Below are 18,397 nucleotides of genomic sequence, written 5' to 3' on the forward strand. Positions count from 1 at the left end.
ACAATAATTTTGGAATAAGAAAGGAATAGAAAATAAAAAGACAAAAACACATTTTATTATTTATATGACATTTTATTTTTATTAGATTTTTTAAATATTAATAATCTAGAATTAAATTAAAATATTAATAATTAATAATTTAAATATTAATATTTTATTTAATTTAAATATTATTATGATTAATTTTTATTTTATTTTATTTTTTAAATATTAATAATTGGTAATTTATTTAAAATATTAATAATTGATGATTTAATTATTAATATTGTTTATATAATTCAAATGATATTATGTTTATTTATTTTTAATTTATTTTGTTTTTAAATAGGAATAATTTATAATTTATTTTATTAATAATTGATAATTTAAATATTAATATTTTAATTATAATTTAATATTAATATTTTAAAATATTAATATTTTATTAAAAATTTGAATCAAGTGAGAGAAAGAGGAGAGAGAGAAAAATAATATTTTATATAAATAAAGTTGTAATTTTTCAAATTTGTAAGGGATATTTTTATTTTTATCAAATTTTAAATTTATTCCTCAATCATGGAATAGCTAATACCATAAGGGAAGGTGGTATTAGCTATTCCTTGATTTTAAAAGATTTTGGAGAATAGCCATTCCATAGATCATTTTTCAACCAAACTAAGGAATCAAAATTCCTTGGGAATAAGCCATTCCCCCAACCAAACATGCTATTGGAGTTTTAAGCACTACACTTCCCACTATATCCGACAATAAATAAAACATGTTAGACAGCCTGGGCAATATGATCAACGTTATAAGCACTACTACACTTCCATATATATATATATCTATCTGCCTGCATGCGTCGATTACACCTCAGCTTCTGCTTCCTACGACAGCTTGACGCTTAACCATAGAATGCACGCCATGGCTCTCGACCACCACTGCCTGACTTTGCTGTAGGAATCCAATTAGTTTTCATTTGCTCTCTCCGGAAGTATGTGCCAGTGGTGCTTGCCATGAGCTCTCCTATCTCATAGAGGGTCTGAGAAAAACCATTTTCCAATACATCCAAATTAATCTCAAAATCTTTTTAAGATGTCAGGAACAAATTGAAATCAATTAACAAGCAATGCATCACTCCCTTTGTTAGAGGCAAAATCAGTATTGATCTGGTTTCCCACATCAATCCTTGCTCACCTATTCAAGTCATTATCACAATTGCTTTAAAGTTGCCAAAGAATGATTACCTCTTGGTCCTCAATTAAAGCTTCATTAAATGGGCTTTGGCTTCTTTGCCCAACTATAATAGAAGTTGGCAAGTTTGCAGCACGGACTATCTGAAGAAAGCAAGCTAAAGGCTCATAATGAATTTGCAAAGATAGGGGAGGCTTCTGGGTTTTGGCAGCAATGACTCGACTTGCATCGGTCTCTGGGCCTACTTGAATACCATAAAGAGGAAGCTTGTTGCTATTTGTTGTTAAATTTCCACCTTCCAACTTAAGCTTTGATGCTGGCACAAGAAAAGGGGCTACGATACTGGGTACGGTAGATGATATGCGCTTGGCATCTGCTATTTTAGCCAGAACTGCATTTATAGCATGTGACAGTATTGGTGGCTCCAAATGATGTAGCATCACCATTGTTGCCTGAAACAGAGTAAAAGGGAAGATAAAATTTCCATAAAACATTTAATTGCTCATGAAACTAAGATGTCTTATGTGGCAAAGGAAACAATCAAGTGATAATTTCAGAAGCAATGATGCAGTGGATTGATACACCCATACTAGGCCAAATGGCCTTAATTCTTTATTCAGAAGGAACAATCTTTCTCAAGGTTGATTATTTCACCACTAAGATTGCCAAATACATGATACCATATTTCATAAGTTTTTGATGACAAGATGCTTAAAAGGAAAAGCATGCCAGCTAATATTCGAATCCATTCCATATGTCTTCTCAACCAGTCACACTCATCAAAACTATCCTCAGTTCAGATTATGTCCCTTATTCTGCAAGTCCTTAAATCACATTCCTATTTCCTCACCCTCGGCCAACCACAGCTCCATGCTTTTCCCTTTTAGTTCTTTTGAGTTCAGAATATTGCATACGCCAATTTTAAAATGTGGCAACCTCTTCGTAGATCATGTAGGATTTGAGCTATTGCAGTAAATTAGTGATAAAGAGAAGAATGCAATGTTTCGGCTATGGACTTCCACAAGGCATTCAATGATACAATTAAAAGTGCGTAAATATGCAGTAGTGGGCTAAAATGAAAACCATCAAAGAGGCAGGATCACAACATTTTTAAATTAGTCCCCAAGGGAACGCTCTAAAGGTTAGAACTTCAAAATTTTTCAACTTGAAAATCTAAGGTTTGAATCTTGGAGACGGCATTGGTTTATGAGGTGGGAGAGGGTCCCCTCCCTTCCTAATGAGCTTCTATATACCCAAAAATATAAAACCCCTCATGTATGAAATACAGAAACCCACCCTAAAAATTGAAACTGCCAATCTGAAGAATCCATTTTCCCTCTTATTTTACCAGGATACACAACTTCCAAAAAGAGGTAGCTCGATATGACTCCTCATTCACAATCAAATTTACAAGCAAACCCGCAACATTACATTCAAAAAAGAATTTTGAAATTAATCGCAAAAGAAATGGTACCTTCGCATTGTCTTCATCCCTCAATTGAGCCACAGAACCAGTCAAATTTAGATATTTGTGATCGTATTCCCGTAATCCCAGGTGGAGTAACTCAAAGCTGAAAGGAAAGAAACATCGAAAAGGCAGCTTTCTTAATCCGGGTTTTCAACGAAGATCACCCAGAGAGAGAGAGAGAGAGAGAGAGAGAGAGAGAGGACTTACACTTTATTATAAGGGTAGGGGGTAGGGCAGAGACCTTGGGCGATGGCGTTTGCGAATCCATCTTCGTCGTCGTAAATGAAGAAGACGTTCGAAGCCACCTTCATTCTCCATAGCTCTCTACTTTGGCTTTGGTCGCTGTTTTGGAGTGAGAGTGATTCCAGATTTTCCTCTAGATCCATGGAGGTAGTAAGGCACTCGATGACGATGGCAGGAAATGATTCTTGGAGAAATATAACAAGTTGCAGCAGCAGAGGTAGTAGGAATATAAAAAACAAAAGGCAGAAATGTTTCTATTAACTTCTACATTTCTTGCAATTCAAGTTCGGCCCCAGCTAGCAGTCCAGACTTGCAGATTTGGTCTTATTTGGGTAATTGGGTTGCATTTGGCATAGATTTACCCGGTTCGACTCAATTAGACTATTTTATTAATAATATAATATTTTTTAACTTTTTTATTTATTAACACTAAAAATTATGAAACATCAATTTTATATAACATATTAAATACATTAAAATTAAAACTTTTTCTAAACTTCATGAAAATAAAAAGGTACGAATAATTTGGAACAAAAGGAGTATATATTTATTTAATTTTAATTTTGAAATAGATTTAAAATATTTAAAAATAATATAAATATATATTTTATTATTTTTGTAATAAATAATATGTAAAAATAGATGAATTAAGCTAAACTCAGAATTAAAAACGGGAAAATTGGTAAGCCTGCAACTTGAGCTCCACCTTGACATTAATAAAGGGAAGCTCAATAAACTTGGTGTGAGTCTAGTTTAACTCGACTCATGATCATTTTTACTTATCTATTATATAGTTGAATGATTTTGTTGTCTTAGCTTGACCTAATAAATTAATTATTTGAGTCAATAAATTTAGGGATGAATTTTTTCTTTTACCTCTCAAAGATAAGTTGCTTTTGAAAATGATTTTTTTAATTTTAATTATTTTTAGTTAAGAAAAAAGATTTTTGGATCAAATTACTTTTAATAAAATCTCTTTATATTCAAGTTATACGATCTGAATTTGAGTTGACCTAGAAATAGTAACTGAAACAGCTCCATCAAGAGGAAGTGCGGTAGCAGTTGTAAACATGAGGAGGAGAAGAACAAGCAGTGCGACCTCGGGAAAAGCTACCGAGACTATGCTGTAGTTTTACACAAATGATGCACCAAGGCTCAAAATCTCTCAAAATGTCCTACTTGTCATGAGCATTGGTTTCATTGCTTTTGTTGCCATTCTCCATGTCATAGGCAAGTTGTACTTTGTTTATAAAGAGGCTTGAAAAGTGTATTAATATTAGCAAAATCAAGTTCCAATATGCTAATTTTCAATTTTGCTTTGATAGATTCGATTTCTCACTCTTTTCTTTATAATACCAGTATATTTTAATTTTCTTTTATTAAAAAAATAAATAAAATAACCTAAAAGCTAATTATCCAAATTAAAGGATTTTGGATAATATCTTTTTGTCCAAGTCTATTTTATCCTAAGAGTAATGTTAACGTTGAATAATTTTTCAATACATATTCATTTTCATGACAAATTATTTTTTGATTTTAAACATTTATCTCTCTTGTGAAAGTGTTTAACTTCAAGAATTTATGTTCTAGTGAAATACAAAAAAAGAGAACATGTTACACGCTACGTTTAAAAAATATTTTTATTACATGTTTTGTTCAAAAAAATATTGTTACAGTTGAAAAAAAATTGTTACATGTTTTAACTCAAAAAGTTTATGTTGTAGTAAAATATAAAGGAGCAAGTTGCATGCCATGTTTAATAACAGAAAAAGAAAACAAAATGACACTACAAGCCTAAGCAGATGTTACACACTTCAGTAGAAGATGTTACATACCAAAACTTCAGCTGCAGATGTTACACGCTAATGTCAAATCTTCAACACTAGATATCACACGCCAAGGTCAAAACTTTAACATCAAATGTTACACATCAAAGCTAAAGCCGAAGATGTTACACATAAAAACTTCAGCAGCAGATGCTACACGCCAAGGTCAAAGCTTAAGCACTAGATGTTACATGTCAAGGCCAAAGCTTTAGCATCAAATGTTACACACCAAAGCTAAAGCCGAAAATGTTACACATTAAAACTTTAGTAGCAGATGCTACACGCCAAGGTCAAAGCTTTAGCACCAGATGCTACATGCCAAGGCCAAAGCTTCAGCATTAGATATTACAAGCCAAAGCTTCCTTCTTCCTACTGATATCACACATCCAGGCATGAATCACTTTGTTACACGCCAAGACATGAATTGCTTTATTACATGCCAAAGCATGTTCTACCAGATTTGAATCACTGAAAAACTCAACATCAATGAATCCAAGAACCTGTTGTTACTCACTATGTCATGCTTTTTAATCTGTAGATCGACGATAGAGGGTTTTGTGAATGTAAACTAATAAATCCAAAAATATATTATTACCTTTCATATTATGCTATTTGGTCTATAGATCGACGATGATATGGTAAGATGATGAGAAATGATGATGGTGGTAAAATTAGAGAGTTGGACGACAAAAGAAAAAAATAAAGAGTACGACAGAATGGGGAGCACAACAGACGAATGACGAGAGAGAAAAATTGAGAGCATTTAATTTGTTTGAAATTATTATAAGGGTATTTTTATCATTTTATGACTAAAATTAAAAAACAGTTAACTTTATAGTGAAGGATATTTCTGAAATGAGCTTATGAGGAAAACCATTTCTTACAATTTTCTCATAAATTTAACTATTTTTCTCTATTAATTAAGTAAAGTAAAATGTTTTTCAATTTTTACTCTAAACTCCATTGCATTCCATATATGAAAATTTTTTACAATTAAAGTCAACTAGAAAAAATGACATTGAATTTTGTATCCAAATATTCACAATATATTTACAGCCCGTTTGGTACGAGGAATCACTCTCAGCTATTATTTTCGCCCTTGTTTGGTTGGCAATTTGGCAAGAAATAACAATTCTTTAAGTTTTACCTTTTTTTTTCAAAATTAGTAGAAAACTATCTTTAACTAAACGTAACCCTTACTATTAGTTATTCCATGTCTAATGGAATAGCTTCCAAAGTCGTTAAGAATAAATTACCTCTCATAAGTTTAAAAAATTACAACCTTACCCATATAAAATCATTTTTTCTCACACGTCCTTTTTCTCTTCTAGCCACATTGTTCTCTTTCACCGTTTCCAGCTCCATCAGTCGCCACTGGCTCTCTCTCGTCCATTCTTCCAGCTGCGTTGCTCTCTTCCACTGTCAACCTTTCCAACTCCGCTTGTAACCGTACGTCCACCTTAGATAAGGTACTTGTTTGATGTAAAGGAAAATGGTAACTCCCTTTTTTTTATTCATTGTTTGATGTTCTGGGATGAACACTTCTCAAAATGATGATGTTTGCTAAGGAGCTTAATTCATTCTGTCATCTGATCATTGTTTAAGAAAAGATCATAGGTATCTGTTTTTGTATGTTGCTATGTTTATCTTCTCTTTGCAAAGGAATTTATGTCATGGAAGCATATTTTAGTGTACTAAAATTATAAAACCATCAAGGCCTAGTGTTGGAAATGTGCTCTTTTGTATTGAAAGGAACATTACATTTACCCAACTGAATAGAAAAACCATTTTTCCAGCCTCCAGAGATGTCACGAAGTAAACCTCCCGCAACAGCTTGTTGTAATGAACGTTTATATGCACCATCAAGATTTAAAGCAATCTAGTCCATATGGGGAAATGACCAACCAATAAAACTTTTTACTTGTGGGTTAATAGAAGGCCTTCCAAACTCCGAACCAAAAGAGAGGTGAGAAACTAGCTTTAGACCAACTATTCACAAGACACAAATGACTTTCTCCTGAGATTTCTTTCCCATTAAAAACAAAACAATTGCACCACTTTCAGAGGAGCCAACAAGTTACTCCAAAGATAATTGACCAACAAATATCATTGATTAGATCCTTACCTCTACTGAGATTAAGAGATAGCCACGTTGATGCAAATGGAGCAAAAAAAAAAAATTGTCATGTTGCTCTTAAGGGACAATTCTTGCACTACAAAAAATTTGGCTATTTCCAACAGAAATTTCCGTTGGAAATAGGTCTTTTTCCGTTGGAAATGTTTATTTCCAACGGATTTCTAACGAAAAAGTCCGTTGAAAATTTCGTCGGTATAAGCCTTGTGGGCAATACTTTCCGTTGAAAATCCGTTGAAAATCTGTTGGAAATTTCTCACGAAAAATTCCGTTGGAAATTCGTTGAAAATTGGAATTTTTAGTCTTTTTTTAAGAAATCCGTTGGAAATTTCCAACAAATTTCCAACGGAAATTTCGTTGAAAAATTCAATTCCAACGGAAATTGCCCAACGAAAAATTCCGTTGGAAAGTATATTTCCAACGAAAAATCCGTTGGAAAATTTTGATCTATTATTTTTATAATAAATTTTCATAAAAAATTACCATTTTTGTTCTCAATACTAAATTTAATTCTGCATTCAACTGTAAAATATATTAAATAAAAACACATTACAAAATTAAGATTCAAGTCCTAACATCTAATTATAAATTATCCTTAACACACAATATATAATATAATTTGATACATATGAATATTAAACATAACATCCTTAAAAAGTATCCAAGTGTTTGCTCTGAAAATTATACATCATGTGAGGGAATTTTTTTCTTACTTGTCAAGTCTTGAAGGTCCCGCATCGCCAAGGGTTGAACGCGCATTACTCATGAACATGGTTTCCATACGTGCCATAAATTCACTCATGCCTTCCGCCATCACATTTCTCATTTCTTCATGTATTTCCCCACGTATTTCCTCACGTATCTTATTCAAGTTTTGTGCAAGATTTTTCACTTTTTCTTCCAATGCATTTGCGGGACTGTTAAAGTTTGAGTTGAGAGTGGCACATGCAGACTCAGATGTTGCTACATTGGATTGTGTTCCAGTTAGTAAAGCTGTCGCAGGGACACGAGTGCCAAACCCATACACGTGAGTGCGTGTAGTCTCCTTCCTTCCAATTGCTTCAGTCCAAGCACATGGATCGAATTTCGACTGAGAAGATGACTCATCGCCATACTTCTGTGATAGTACAGAATTATACAGTTCCTACATAAAAACCATCATTAATGATTAATATTGAAGTAGAACATCAACTTAGAAGAAATAGTCAAAATAAATGAATTTTTATTTACACTCGTAGACTTGGACTTGTTATCAATAAAATCACCATGACCCCCTGAGCGCTTATGAGTACGGTTGAAAACTTTCAAGAAAGTAACATCTCGTTTCAGCTCAATTGCCTGAATTTATTAACAATTGTATTTAGTCAATCATAATCTATATATATATATATATATATATATATCTTGATATATATAACATGTATAGCAAAACCAAAATCCAATATATATGTAAACAATTTAAATAAAATTCATGGGAAAACATACATATTAATTCTGAGTAACATTAATTCATACCATCCTTTTTGCATGAACCACAAATGGAATTGAACTGCTAGTGTGCTTTGGAATGCTTCCTTCTTTTGGCGTTAAACGATTTTACCTTGCTTGTCACAATTTGTTTTGCCACTCTTCTGTACCCCATACTGTATCGATCAGGGTGTCCCATATTTCATTTGTGATCCATTCCCTCGACATGCCTCTGCATTCTGTAATGTTGTTAGTTTTAGCTTCAATCATTGCTTTATGCCTTTCTTCTAAAAGCATGTCTCTTAATCGATGGGAACAAATTTTTTCCCATATGCGTCGAACTACAACATCTTTATTTGCAGACCACACACACTTTTCCTACAACATAATGTAATACAATAATTTAACAAAGTTATACAAATTAATGGAAAAGTGTACGCTTAAAAAATATATAACAAACATAATACCTGAAATTTGCTAAACATTAACTCTTTGATATCATTAGGGACTTTCCTCCATGTCGACCATGGACCATGAAAGTGATTTTTGATGATCCGTGTTATTGTAGATGTGACCCCTCTCTCGAAAAAAGTGCTTGTAAAATATTTCAAATAATTGTATATATTAAAATTAAAAAAATTATAAATTGAGTTGAAAAATATAACAAGTTTAACAAGATAACATACCTATCCCCAATAGGAGTTATACGCAGTCTGTTCGATGGATCCACAAGAGTCTGTAGTCCTACACTAGGTCCCCTACCTCTTGATCTTGACGATTCCTCATTTGCATTTCCACTAAGATCAATAGATGGTGATCTTGTAATATCATGTGTAGATGTCTCATTTTCTACTTGCTCTGCAAATACATCGTACAAAGATTGTGTCTCAAATGGCACATCATTATTTTGCTGCTGCACCTGTTGTGGAATGTATATATCATCACACGCTTGGGAACTTGTAAGCACAGCCATATTCCCCGTTGCATATGAAGACCTAGGTCTCGGTTTTGATTGCTTCCCTTTAACCATCGTTCCTGCAATTTACAACATGTTGTTAAAATCCCATTAGCAATTATTATTAAAATGATTATTATTATAACAGAATAAACAACATCAGTTCATAGCATTGACACATGTAATTCTTAAAATTGAGAAGCAAAACAGCAATTATATATTAATTAATTTCAACATTTAAATCTTGATTTAAACGCAAACGTTCTAATTTTACATCATATCAAAATACTTTAATATTATAAAATTTAAGTTCAACAATACTGTAAAAATAAAATATTAAACCAATATCCTACGTGGCTACAGTCATCATTCACTTCCTTATTAATCAAACTCATGTTCTGCATTATTATCACTATCATCATTATAAGTTTCACACTCGTCGTGCTCCACATGATCTTCATCTTCATCTTCATATTCATCCTCATCTTCATCTTCATCATCATCTTCATTATCTTCTCTTTCCATGTCGTCTTCTTCATCTTCATCTTTATCGATATCATCTTCTTCATCCTCAATCGATGGATTAACCTCTTCATAATCACCAGTCGCTAACTCTGTTAAATCAACTTCCTCTGATTGAGTACTACTAATTGAATTGGACACATTTTCTTGGTATACTCATTCATTCAAATCACTTTCATTTTCTCTATCACCACTAATAGGAATTTGAAATCTACTCCTAGCTTTTGTTTTAAATACTGCCCACCAATCACGTCGATATCTTATTCTTGATGGATAACTACTATAATAAACTTGGTGAGCTTGGGCAACTAAAACAAATGGTTCATTACTGGCCAGTATTGAGTTGTAATTGACATCAACAAGACCATGCAATTGATTTACCTTTATTCCTTTTTCAGTATCAAACCAATGACACTTGAATAGAACAACTCTATTCCCTATACCAAAATACTCCAACTCGATTATATCCACTAAGATGCCATAAAAGTCACGCTCATGATCATTGTAAAAACTTCCTTTTATGCAAACCCCACTATTCATTGTCTTACGATTTTTTCCGTAGTCTAAGGTGTGAAACTTGAAACTGTTTACAAAATATCCACTGTAACACCTTATCATACGTCCAGGACCATAAGAGATTTCAATTAAATGTTGGTCTATTTTCTCATTATGCTTTGCAACCTACAAACAATTGATACAAGAGAATAAAATAATAAATAACATAATAAAAAAGGAATGAATTAATTAAAAGTTCACTTCTATGTTAAGGAAACTTACATAATTTTTAAACCATTTAACAAATCTCGCATCATGTACTTTCTCCAATTCCTCTTCCGAAATTTCCACAACATCTCCCTTCACAATTTCATCAAATATCCTATCATAATATCCACGACTACATGATTAACTTAAATCTTATTATAGGGTATTAACAAGTTAAAAAAGTCATGGTACTTACGTTATATATGGCAACATCTCTTCACAATTCATTTAAACACATAACTCAACAGCATAAAACTCATCCTCATCTAAAAATCGAGATTTATCACATGAACCAAAAGCTCACCTCGGGTGAGTGAAAATTGAAAGACGACCCATAGAGTCCACCTCTCCCCCATCATCATTATGTGGCATTCGATTTACTTTTGTTCGCACAGCAAGTTCAAAATACCATGAGCAGAATGAGGAAACTTCCTCGATAACATAAGCCTCACATATAGATCCTTCAACAGAGGCACGATTTTTTACTTTTTTCTTCAACTGTTGCAAAAACCTAACAACCACAATATTCATCAATCTTATGATGTACTTTTAACTCTTCAAAATAAATCATAATTGAAAACAAATAACAATTATTTTACCTCTAAAATGGATACATCCATCGATACTGGATGGGTCCACCAACCTTGGCCTCGTAAGGTAAATGAATCGGTAAATGCTCCATCAAGTTAAAGAAACCCGGAGGAAATATCCTCTCTAGTTTGCATATAGTTTCACATATTTTTCCTTGCAACGTTTCCATATGATCAATAGGCATTTCAGTTGCGCACAAATCCCTAAAAAATTGAGATATATCAATAATTGAATCCCAAATTCTTTGAGGCAGCATATCACGGAATACAATTGGGAGCAATCGTTGCATAAAAACATGACAATCATGACTTTTCATCCCATAAATCTTGTAATCAATCTCATTAACACACCGAGAAATGTTCGATGCAAAACCATCTGGTAATCTCAATTGTTTAACCCAAGCACAGACATTTCTTATTTCCTCCTTATTTAATGTGTAAGCAGCCTTGGGCTTGTACAGTTTTCCATTATTTTCCACCAATTCCAATTCTAGCCGCTTGCAATACACCTTCAAATCTTGTCGTGCCTTTATGTTGTCCTTTGTCCTTCCTTTAACATCCATCACTATGTTGAGTATATTCTCAAAAAAATTACGTTCAATATGCATAACATCTAAATTGTGACGAATAAAAAGCATATGCCAATAAGGTAGAGACCAAAATATACTCTTCTTCACCCAATTGTGACAAACACCATATCCTGAACTCTTTCGCTCACCATATTTTGTTTCGAATGGGAGATAAGGAAGCCCATTCAAACGTGTCAATATTTCTTTGCTTGATAATCGAGGAAATGGTAAGTCATGTTCAACTCTTTTTTTAATAAATTTGTCTCTGTGCCTCTTAAAAGGATGATTAGCTGACAAAAATTGTCGATGACAATCAAAGAAACAAGGTTTCCTACCATGTTCTAATATGAAATATTTAGAATGTTCCATGCAATATGGACATGATAATCGTCCATGTGTACTCCACCTGACAACATACCATAAGCAGGAAAATCATTAATTGTCCATAATAATGCTGCCCTCATATGAAAATTTTGTTTCTTATATGCATCATAGGTCACAATACCTTCTCTCCACAATAAAGTCAACTCATTAATCAAAGGCCTCAAGAAAACATCTATATTTTGACTTGAACTTTTCTTACCCGGGATAACCATGTTAAAAAATTTATATTGTTGTTTCATATACATTAATGGGGGTGAATTATACACATAAAGCATTACTGGCCAAACAGAATAAGGCTTGGTAGTCGATCCAAAAGGGTTGAAACCGTCAGCACATAACCCGAGTCTTACATTTCGAGGTTCCATTGCAAAGAATTCATGTGTGTGATTGAAGTGTTGCCAAGCCTCACCATCAACAGGGTGTCTAAGGAGTCCATCATCACTGTGGTGTTGCGCATGCCACGTCATATGTTCAGCAGTTTTACATGACATATAAAGCCTTTGAAGCCTCGGTATAAGTGGCAAGTAACGCAAAATCTTGTAAGGAATTTTCTTATGCCTTCTCACACTTGAATTCCTCTGTTTATACCGAGGATGTCCACATACCTGACAATGCTCAAATGTAGCGAGTCGCTCATAAAATAACATGCAATTGTTCTTACAAGCATCAATTTTGATATATCCCAAACCAAGCTTTGCTACCTTCTTCTTCATTCTATAAAAGTCGATAAGTAAATTCTCATCAGATGGCAACATATTCTTTATTATCTCCAACAGTTGATCAAAACATGATTCACTCAAATTGTACTCCGCCTTAACATTTAACAGTTGCGACATAGCTGAAAGTGTTGTGTGCTTTGTGCAACCTACCCACAAAGGTTCCTCTACATTGCTTAACAAAGAGTAAAAGGAAGATGCATTTGGATTGGGATCTTCTTCCACAAAGCTAGACTCATTTTCAGAACCATGGTTGAAAGTAACTTCGGGACGCATAACATCCCTAACCATTCTAGTATATGGATTTTCTATTTCATCTTCATAGATAGGTTCTCGAAAAGCAGCATCTCCCTCAAATCTAAGGGATGGTTCAACTCTAGATCTACTTCTTGATGATTGTCCAACACGATCTTCCCCATGTAAACTCCAAATTGTGTAAGCCCTAGTAAAGCCACGGTTTAGGAGGTGTTCTGTGACTTTATCTTTATCTAAGAACTTGTTGTTACTAGATCGTGTGCAAGGGCATCTAATTTTATTCTTCCACATAAATGTAGTCATCGAACATGCGAAATTAATAAATTCAGTAACTCCATTTACAAATTCAGCTGTAATGAATCTATTATGTAATCGACGGTACATCCAAGAGCGATCTCCCGACATTTTATAATCTTAAGTATCACAGAATATCATTATCAAGACTAATTCGTATTGATGGAAACAAAACAATTTGTTAAACCCTACATTCAAATATGTATTCGTGTTATATATATATATATATATGTATATATTCAAAATTACATATATTTTGCAAAGTATCCCTTATAGTACAAATTATTGCATACATGAATTATCCATTAAACCTAAGAAAATGGTTTATATTTATTAAGATATCATCAGATTGAACAGCATGAGTATTGTGGATGGGTCAAAAAATATATGTACTATTATCCGTTGGAAAGGCTAGTATCATTATTTATAAAATTGAAGTTTAATAAGGGTGGTCAGTTATCAAATACCAACAAGTAATTGCTTGTGTGTTTATCTTACTCACCTCGAAAATTAGACCAAAACTCAATCAAGTTTTGAAGCAAACCGAACACAGGTTTGATGCTTCCAGAGCCGACCTTATCTTTTGACTGAATTATATGCAATGAAGCATTTAGGCTTGTAACCGAAAATCAAATAATTAAAACACAATAACATCATTAAAAATACAAATGGCGCATCAATTGATAAACAAATTTTGATAAACATCAAATAAACAAGATATACAAAATTAACCCCTAGGGCTAGGAATGTTAACGACTCATGTACCCTAAACCCTAATTTTCCTAAACCGAACCCTAACCCTGTAAAAACTCAACTACCCTAACCCTATTAACTACCCGAATAATTTTTTCAAAATACCCTAACCCTAACCGTATTACATTTTTACTACCTTATAATTACCCTAACCTGTTTAAAAATATGATTATATTAAAAAATTATTAAAATCTTCTTTATACAATTTCTCAATGTATACCCTAATCTGTATAGATAAACAATCATATTTATCTACGTATTTCATAAAATTAACTACGCATTAATTTTTCTTCCACAAAAAAATTTAAATTTAAATTTAAATAATAAAAAACAAATATCTTAAACTTAAAATTAAATAACAAAAAATAAATATATGGGGAACCAGACAACAACATTATCACCAAATTCACAAGTACGAAAGTACTAATTACAATCTAGGGTAATGAAAAAGTATCTCGTAAACTAAGGACAACATCGACATTGGCATGTATAAAATTTAATTTTTAAGGTATCAATTTTCAAAAACATACAGCCATGGTTGAATCATCAAATCTTGTTTGCATAACAATTATTAAGAATGAACCTAGTTTAACAAAATCCTATACCAAAATCTCAGCTGGGGAATATTAATGGCGTGGGCTTGGGGTAACACAGAGGCAGTCGGTAGGGAGTGGCTGTGGCTGGGCGGTTGGGGAGAAAATTCAGATGAACCGATGAAGGAGTCGAGCGTGGCATGGTAGGTTGGCAACTAGGGAAGAACAAGGGCGTGGAGCTTGGGGAGACACCCACGCAGTTGGCAGACCCTGGCTGTGGTTGGGCTGTTAGAGAGAAAAGGTAGATCAACCGATGAAAGACCCGAGCTTGGCGTGGTAGGCTGGCAACTAGTTGTAAACACCTTACTTTTAATGTATTGCAGAGACCACAACCCATCACAATTCACAAGTGTAGCATAGGGGATCTGGGGGCCAAAACCTCAATTGTAAAAATTCCTAAAATCCCTACCAACCCAAAAACACACAAAGCCAAAATCAATTCCCTAGTCTAGCAACCAGAAACCTCAATCCACAAACCAAATAATACCAAACAATACAAAAAAAAATCTGAATATGAAAAAATATATACATAGACAAATAGAGCTTTGGGTGAAGGGGTGCCAACCGTCGGTGGGAGTTTATGGAGTTTGGGGTTTGTGCCGTCGGTTTTAGAGAGAGTGTTGGGGCATCGGGCTTGCCGCTGACGAAAGGAAAAAGTGAGAGAGAGAAGATCTGGGTTATTGTGCCGTTGATTATAGAGAAAGTTGGGTCGATTTGGCCTTGTGTCGTCGGCTGAAAAAGGAAGAAGCGAGAGAGACAAGATTTGGGTTGCTGTGCCGCCGATTCTAGAGACAGCTGGGGCTTCGGGGTTGTGTTGCGGACTGAAAAAGGAAGAAGCGAGAGCCAACCAGATCTGGGTTTTTGTGCCGTCGGTTGTAGAGAGAGCTGGGGCTTCGGCCTTCCGTCGCCGACTGGAAAAGGAATGCCTTTAGAGAGAGCTGCGGGTCGGGGAAGAACAATTGGGGAAGGAGTAGGCTGAAGGAGGGAAGGAGTGGCACCCGAATAGAAGAGAAGAAAAAAAGGAAACAGAGGGGTCAGGGGGGGTGGGATGGGCAAGTAAAATTTATTCCTTTTTTAATTATTTTAACATAAAAAACTATTAATAAATATTTAACATTTGGATTAATGTGCTAAAAACACATTTGCTATATAAATTTTATAAGTATGAAAATTATCATTTTCATAATATTCTTATAAAAAATAAATAAATATTTATTAAAATATTTATAGTGTATCTAAAAAATAGGAATTATGTTTTTTTAAATAAATCAAATTTATATAAAACATAGTTATCAAAAGACCTTATAATTTAATTAATAATCATAAATTTATTGATTATATGAATTAATTTGTCTTTATTTACATGAAATTTAAAAAAATTTCTAAGTAAAAAAACTATTCTAATATCACAACTTCTTTTTAAATTATTAAGTTTATATATTAAAAATTTATATAAACAAAAGTATATATATTACGTCATCTTTACTTTATAATACAATAGTAATTATATTTTTTATAAATAAACATATTATATAATATAAAATGTATGTGTTAAAAGATATTACAAGTTTTATATTATAAAGTATATGTATTATAAGTATTATAGTGTATATATTGTAAATTGATATAAACAAAGGTATATATATTATTTAGTAACTCATTTATATAATAGTAATTACAAGTTATAGTAACATAATATATAATAGAATGTGTGTGTGTTAAAAGACATTACAAGTTATAGTAACTATAAATGGTGTGTATATATGTGTGTGATTTGGATCCTATTACATTAATCATCTAAATGAAATTTACTATAACCTTACATAAATTATATCTTCACATATATATATGTAGACCCTTATTTAATATATCTCATATTATTTATCGATTTTTTTCTTAAATCATAATTGTTTATATATATATTTATTTTATATAGCTCTCGGTCAGAATTGCATGAATACATAGATATAATAAAATGATATTTTTTAAGCACAAATATTAATAAGTTTATTATAAAACTTCAATCTTAATTTACATATATTAGCTAATTACAATTAAAATGTAAATAAAGTAATATATACATTTTAATATGATTTTTATATCAAATCATGGTTTTTTATAAAATATAAAATTTTACATAGAAATTTTTTTCAATTTTGGAATAATATAACATTACCCTAATTCCGTAGTATTAATCAATATTGTATGATTCATTCAAGTTAAAAAAATTGTACAAAATTATTCAAAGGAAAACAAATTTAAACAGAGCCCAAAATTTTACTTCAATAACTATGTATTTGCTTAAAAAGATATCTAAATTTTTTTAAAAAATTTAAATTATATAATTTTTTAACATTATTATTATTTCCAACGGAAAATTTTATTGGAAAGTTACAAACATCAGTAACACTTTGATGCAATAAAAAGGCTCTTTCCAACGAAATTTCCAACGAAAATTCTGTTGGAAAGTTACATTTTTAATATGTTGGAAACTGTAAAAAAATTTAAATTTTTTTTTAAAGTTTAATGTTCCAACGGATTTCCAACAGAAATTTCCGTTGAAAATCCCTTGGAAACTGCAACAAGATTGTAAAATTTTTTTTAAAGTTTTATGTTCCAACGGAATTTTCAACGGAAATTTCCGTTGGAAATTCCGTTGGAAATATTGTACACGTCAAATTTTCAACGGACAATTCTGTTGAAAATTTGTTGGAAATTTAATTTTTCAATGGATTTTCAACGAAAAATTTTGTTGAAAAATTTTCAGTATAAGTCCGTTGAAAATCCGTCGGAACAAGCAATTAAAAATTTTAACTATATTTCGTTGGAAATTCGTTGCAAATCCGTTTAAAATCCGTTGAAAATTTCCAACGGAAAATATTCCGTTGGAAATACAAGGTTTTTTTGTAGTGTTGTCCAAATCACAATAGCAAAAAGGCAATCCTTTAACACATATAGAATCGATTCCTCTGTAGAGTGACATCGAGAGCAAAAAGGGTCATTAGTCAAATGTATGTGCACTCATTCCTTATTCGTTTACAAACGATCATGTAGGCAGTGGAATAGAAACGTACGAATGCGTTCGGGTCTTTGCCATTTCCAAGCCAAATTCCACAGTCCAAACCTGTTCTCCATATCCTGATTCGTTTCTCCACATAATACTTCATATGTCGACGCAGTGGTGAATTTCCCATAAGAGGACAAAGCTCAGTAGGGTTTGTTTTGAGTCATTTCCAAGGGATGGCGATATCATCTTTGTTATTAAGTTGAGTTCCTCAAGTGGTAAAAGAGAAACCATTCGGCTTGTGTCCCAACCTCCATTCGGTAAAGTGAATTCTTTGACACTACTGTTATCATCAAAAAATGATCATACTAATTGTCCAGCTTCCCCTAATGGATGATCACTAACCCATATATCCTTTTAAAAGCTAGTTCTAATCTCATCTCCAATGGTCCATCTGATTTGCATTTAAAAATCCCTCCACAAATGACTTATAGTATACCAAAACGCAGAAGCACTCGCTCTGTTAATTGTATCCGGAAAAATAAAGGAACTTGAGTTGTATTTAGCTTGTAGGATTCTCACCCATAAGGCATTCGACGTTGTCTCTATTGACCATCAAGCTTTAAGAATAAAGGCCTTATTCATGGATTTTAAACAACGAACCCTTATACCACCTTCCTCTTTTGATT

The 18,397-nt window shown here is 32.6% G+C and overlaps 1 protein-coding gene and 2 pseudogenes across 1 annotated transcript; 1 reads left to right on the forward strand and 2 right to left on the reverse strand.

The window, feature by feature from the left end:
* Window positions 1-641: 641 nt before the first annotated feature.
* On the reverse strand, window positions 642-3,160 carry LOC18612518 (period circadian protein). The gene is made up of 4 exons (XM_007049362.3): window positions 2,849-3,160; window positions 2,648-2,744; window positions 1,227-1,625; window positions 642-1,021 (listed from the first exon to the last, which is right to left on the reverse strand). Exons 1-4 carry the CDS (start codon window positions 3,025-3,027, stop codon window positions 884-886), a joined length of 813 nt encoding a protein of 270 aa, XP_007049424.3. The 5' UTR covers window positions 3,028-3,160; the 3' UTR covers window positions 642-883.
* LOC148764552 (uncharacterized) lies at window positions 3,053-4,146 on the forward strand (annotated as a pseudogene).
* A 5,798-nt stretch (window positions 4,147-9,944) lies between these two features.
* Window positions 9,945-13,469, reverse strand: LOC108661342 (uncharacterized; annotated as a pseudogene).
* Window positions 13,470-18,397: the final 4,928 nt, after the last annotated feature.

Source organism: Theobroma cacao, chromosome 1, assembly GCF_053813885.1.
Source record: "Theobroma cacao isolate CCN51 chromosome 1, ASM5381388v1, whole genome shotgun sequence".
Classification (NCBI taxonomy): domain Eukaryota; kingdom Viridiplantae; phylum Streptophyta; class Magnoliopsida; order Malvales; family Malvaceae; genus Theobroma; species Theobroma cacao.